The following is a 5,412-nucleotide window of genomic DNA, read 5'->3' on the forward strand; positions in this document are numbered from 1 at the left end:
AACAATTTATTTTTGATACCATGAATCATTCATTTTAAGACTTTGCTCGAAGTGTGGTTAAAATCCAAACCGGCCTTCGATGAATCACCATCGCTGTGTAAGTTTTGGAATACAAAGAAATCTACAATCTACGACTCGAATAAAATAAGGTAAAATTACTGTTTTTTCTTCTCTCAGAAAATCTGTGCCGCCATATCGTCAGCGTCGATTCCCAGCATGGCAAGTTCTTCCAGCTCTGCCCGTTTGCGTCGAGTTTCCTCGTTTTCTACTTCAGGCGGTGGTGCGGGTGGCTCGATTTCCGGTGTTCCCATCGTGGCATCGTCATTGCTAGCGGTATTGTCCCCTGGGGAACCGGTGGCTGCCGGCGAATTCGACGAATGTTCCGCCATACCATCGAGAGAGTTCATCTCCAGTGGCTGATTTTGCGATTCGTCATCGTAAACCATGGGAGCTGCCGATACAACTGCCGAGCTGTATTGGGCCGCTATCTGTTGGTTGTAGATCTCAATGGCTTCCGGTACGATCATCTGCGGCTGATCGGTGTCTAGAACTGGGACTATCGGAACCGGTGGAGCTTCCGGAGGTTTCGTCTCGTTGGCGATTACTTCAGCGGGTTTCGGTTTATCACCATCGAAAATGATATCGAGTGCTTGTTGGAAATCCTTAGGAAGTGGGCCTTTCCGGGGAATCGGAGCGTCACTGATCGGTTTCGGAACCAGATCTGCTTCGGCTTCATCGATTCCGGGTGGCAGCATACTTTCGTCCGGTTTCGTAGGATGCGATGGCGGCGGAGGAGGAGCTCCCATTAGGGCAACATATTGATACGGGTCTGGCATCATGTCGACAAACTCTTCCGTATGCTGGTTGGTTCCGTTTTCGAAACCATCGGACGTTGCGCCGTCCATTTTTTCAGCTGTGCAGGATTCATCTTTTTTAACTTCCTGCTGTTGCTTTTTGAACACCGGCATCCTGCCGATGAATGGCAGTTTTTTCTGACCAATTGGGATCGATACTTGTTTTTTCTCCTTCTTGTCTTCTTCCTTCCTTTCTTTAGGTTTCTTTTCCGGTTTCGGCTTCGGCTCTGGTGGGAAATTTACGACCGGTTTCTCAATCACCCTTGGCCTACTACGTGAGCGCGATCGGGACCTTGACCGCGAGTACGATCTCCTCATGCGAAATCGCCCTCTGCCATAACTGGGACTACGTCGATTCCGGGATCTGCTGCGCTTATTACGCCTTTCGAATCGTCCTCCACGATCTAAATCTCGATCGCGACTGCGATCGCGTGCGCGCATATCCGGACTTCGATCGCGACGGCGATCAGGGCTCCGACGGTCTCTGCCAAAACCACCAAATCTTCGCCCGGGACTGCCGTTCCTCCTCCAAGGAGGAGTTACCGATCGACTGCGTCGCCTCGTATCGTCTCCACCTCGTCGCCGTTCAGGCCGATCACCGGAATCCTGACGGTATCTTCCGCCACTACCACTGTCCGCATGTCTACCGCCACCATCCTGATGCCTGCTACCGCTCTCATGATACCTACCGCTTCCATCCTGATGTCTACTACTACTACTGGCGGGCGGAACCTCATCACGCTTCTTCGTCATCTTACCTTTCAGTTGTTCAAACAACTTCTTGTCGGTTTCGGAAATAACCGGATCCGGTGTGGCCCACTGCGACAGCATGAGCTCATCCCGTTGCTTTTCACGCGTCTCTGCACCGGCTGTCATGAACGGCGGAGGTGGTGCCGTTAATTCCTGCGGAATGCTTGCCGTCTGCACGACGGTCCATTTGCCTACAAAGTAAAGTAAAAACTGATAATTTTTGAAACTGGATATTTGAATCATTGTCACACTCACCCGCCGAGGGATCCTCCGCTATGTGAGCATCCTTGGCCGCTTCCTGGGCTTTCAGAATGTTGCGCATCGCAACCCGAATCGACGTTGCCGGATCGAACTCATCCCCACGTGCGCTTTTTTTGTCCGAATCCGAATCTGTGCTGGAACTGGAGCTCGAGCTGCTCGAGGAAGCCGCTCGCTTCTTCTTCTTTTTGGAACGCTTTTTCTTCTTTTTCTCCTTCTTCTCGTCTTTCTTGCTCTTCTTCTTTTTGCTGCTCTCTTTTTGCGTTGTAGTGCCAGACAGAAAATCAACATCAGCGGCTTGAGCCGCCGTCAAAAGCTGGCCACTTTCCGGAACATCTCGGGTTGTTGAGCACTCCTGTTGCTGCTGTCGATCGCTATCACGCATCCGTTCGTATGCCTTCTGTCGGTCCGTCATCCAGTCGATTTCAAAATTCGGAGAAGTTTCAATGAATTGCTGGAACGATAAACAATTACAAACCTGTGCAATTCGCACCGTCGAGGCGGCGACAAACTTACTCCATAGCTATCGGCATGCAGCTTCGATTTTAGATGTACTGAAGCGCAGTGCAAATCGCCCATCCAGTGCTTGCAAATCTTGCAATACCAAGAGGTCGCTGGGACAAAGAATTGCAAACCTCGAATGGGTATGCGCTTGCTGGGCAACCCGGGCCGTGAGGAATTGTCTTCAGAGGCAATTTTCTCACGCCAGGGATATTCCTGTGCCGAAGCGCTACTTAAAACCTTAGCTTTATGCTGCTCCGAATGAAGATGGTTCAAATATTCCTTCGCCGTCTTCGGGAATATGTCACAAGTCGAACACCAGTGCAGCTCCGGATCATAATAAACAAAATTAAACTGCGCCTTCGGTTTCCCATCTTCTTCCGGCTCGGCTTTAACGGCCTTAGACGATCTACCAATAGAACAAACCGAATTTAGAAATTTAAAAACCTAAAGACTCGTAGCGCAACTAACTTTTCCTCTGCCTTCGTTTTGCCTCGTTTCATAGTGTCCAGTACCTCTTTCTTTAACCGTTCCGGCGAAGCAGACGACTCCGATGTTTTACGAATTTTCGTCGGACTCTTGATGGGTTCTTCCGGTGGCGAGCACGGTCCTTTGCTGAGCGGCGGAGGAGGTGGCGTAGGTGATTTATCCTTCCCGATAATCCCGTCCAGCATGTCGATGACATTTTCAATCGTACTGATTTTGCTCTGAATTTGCGACTGCAAGAAATGGGAACCGGCGGGGGGAGCGAAGCGAAAAAGAGAAACATGTTAAGGCAGTTCCGATTCGGGGACTTGAAGCTTACGGTATGATATTGTACTTTTGAACCTTTTGAGTTTACGTTCTGATCGGCTTGAAAAGGCATTCTATGTGTGAGAAATGCGATACGAAGTAACGAAGACCAGATAAACCAATTTCCGATTCAAGCGTTCTGACCTCTAAAAAAGAAAAATTGACGACGATACACGGACTGCTTCCTGGGGTTTCATCGGTTCCGGATTCCAGCTGCGACATGCTTACAGACTAGTTACAAAGGACCCTAGCTGAGCAGGCGTAAGTCAAAATTATCATCATTCAACTGTTCGACTTACATCCGGCTCTTACAATAGAAGGACTTTACACATCATCAATACAATACATTATCTACTGCCATCGGCTCAGAGGAAGGTGCTTTCCGTAACCAGCATTTCGTATCTTGTACTCCAAATAGTTTTAACTGAGAACACCGGGGATCATTTCGTCCCAAACCTATGCGAGAAATTCCTATCACAAGAAAACTCCAACCGCAAAGGGCTAATGGGAAGAAATACTCGCCCAGCGTCTCGTTTCATGCTTCCGCGGGATGATGCTGATTCAGTCGGTAAGGAGAATGAGCTTTCGAATCACAATGTGAAGATCACGCACACGCAATCATATGCTGCAGGGGAAAAGTGTTGCGTTTGAAAGAGAATACATATGGTGGAACTAAAACTGAAAATCAACTAATGCTTCCCGGGACCGAGAAGCGGTGCTTTGACATACACACGCACACAAAAAGCTTTGGTGCGGGTTTTCTATGTTCAAATTGCTTGGTGGAATGATTCGTTTCTTGCCACTGACCTAGATTAGGTTTAATCAGTGTCCGGCGCAGCTTCTTACCTGCAGTTTGTCGTTCTCCTTAATAAAATTGTTGGTGGTAGGTGAAGGCGGATCACGGCCGGAAGTTAGATCTTCTCGCTGTTGTTTAAGCGTTTTTAGCTCACGTTTCAAAGCTCCAGCACGCCGACGATAGTCATCCCGTTGTTTTTTCAAAGACGCACGTTGATTACGAACTTCCAAAGCAATAGCGGCTGTAAAACAATCAATTAGTAATTTAATAAATGATAACAAGCTTGCAATGCATTACCTTCTCGTTTGCGTTTTTCCTCTTCGGTTTCTTGCACCACCGGTGGAGGAGCGCTCCAACCTTGCGGAGCCGGGGTGTACTCGTTTCCGGGAGGCATCGGTTGAGGCATCATTATCGGCGGAGGAGCACTTACCATGGTACCATAACTATCCATCGTTGCCACAGAAGGAGCACCGTAGTCATACCCACCGTAACCAGCGGTCATGTAAGTTTGGGGTGGAGCTGTAGCATAAGCCCCGTAATTGTCATAAATTGGAGGTGCAGCGCCCATGTACGCGGGAGCACTTCCAATCATCGGAGGTGGTGGAACTTCCTGCATCATTGGTGGTGGTGGCGGGCTTGGACTCCGACGACCACGTCGTCGGCGCATAGCGGGGCTGCTCGGTTCTCGAGAACGCCTTCTATGACGTTCCCTTTCCCTACTGCGACTTCTCTCCCGCCTGCGGCGGGCATATCCTGGACTAACACTTCGGCTTCTACTTCTACTGCGCGATTTGCGAAGCTTTTTATCCTTTTTACCTACGAAAACAAAATGTGAATCCTCGGTTATAAATCACGTTATCAACGTAAACAAAGCATGCTAGCAACAACCATAACGCACCGGTCACTCATTTTAATCATAGATGGTACTTACTGTCTCGCTTGTCGTCCATTTTTAATTTTCACCGACCAGACGATGATCAGCCAAATTTCCTGCGCAATTAAATGGTTTATTAACTGTTTTTAAAGCACAATTTCACCTTTTACAACATTCGGTACTCGTGAACAATGAAATCGTTCTAATTTTTACCAGATCAGCGAACGTTTAAACGTTAAAATTTAGTTTTTTTCACTGACACTATGCAACACCACGTACGATGAAAATGTGAAAGAAAGAAAATGAAACTGTCAACGGTTGGCAGAGCTGCCAGATGTACCTTAAAATGTGGAAAACGTCAAGAATTCGAATTATGTTCAAGGTCCAAAGACGAAATGGTAATAAATAGATAAGCTGAACGTTTTTACGAACCAGGAAAATCTTACAATTTAAAAATGAAAAGTTATTAATGTTTGCTGTGCAGTGCAACAACAAGAAAACTTTACATTGCGAAATCAATAACTTTTCGTTTTGGAACTTTAGGGACTTTCAGTTTTTACTTTTTATCTTTTCCGTCAGGCAACTCT

At 47.5% G+C, this 5,412-nt stretch overlaps 1 protein-coding gene across 3 annotated transcripts; it reads right to left on the reverse strand.

Moving 5' to 3' along the window:
* On the reverse strand, positions 1-5,111 carry LOC128739185 (zinc finger matrin-type protein CG9776). 3 transcript variants are annotated; one of them, XM_053834616.1, is made up of 7 exons: positions 4,883-5,111; positions 4,249-4,767; positions 4,002-4,192; positions 2,835-3,082; positions 2,379-2,772; positions 1,860-2,316; positions 1-1,795 (listed from the first exon to the last, which is right to left on the reverse strand). In XM_053834616.1, exons 1-7 carry the CDS (start codon positions 4,899-4,901, stop codon positions 174-176), a joined length of 3,450 nt encoding a protein of 1,149 aa, XP_053690591.1. In that variant the 5' UTR covers positions 4,902-5,111; the 3' UTR covers positions 1-173. The 3 variants fall into 3 exon arrangements, with proteins under 3 accessions (XP_053690591.1, XP_053690593.1, XP_053690592.1); XM_053834618.1 differs by lacking the exons at positions 4,002-4,192; positions 4,249-4,767; positions 4,883-5,111 and adding an exon at positions 3,184-3,744; XM_053834617.1 differs by lacking the exons at positions 4,002-4,192; positions 4,249-4,767; positions 4,883-5,111 and adding an exon at positions 3,169-3,744.
* Between the last annotated feature and the right edge of the window lie 301 nt (positions 5,112-5,412).

The sequence above is a fragment of the Sabethes cyaneus genome, chromosome 3 (assembly GCF_943734655.1).
Source record: "Sabethes cyaneus chromosome 3, idSabCyanKW18_F2, whole genome shotgun sequence".
In the NCBI taxonomy this organism is placed as follows: Eukaryota; Metazoa; Arthropoda; class Insecta; order Diptera; family Culicidae; genus Sabethes; species Sabethes cyaneus.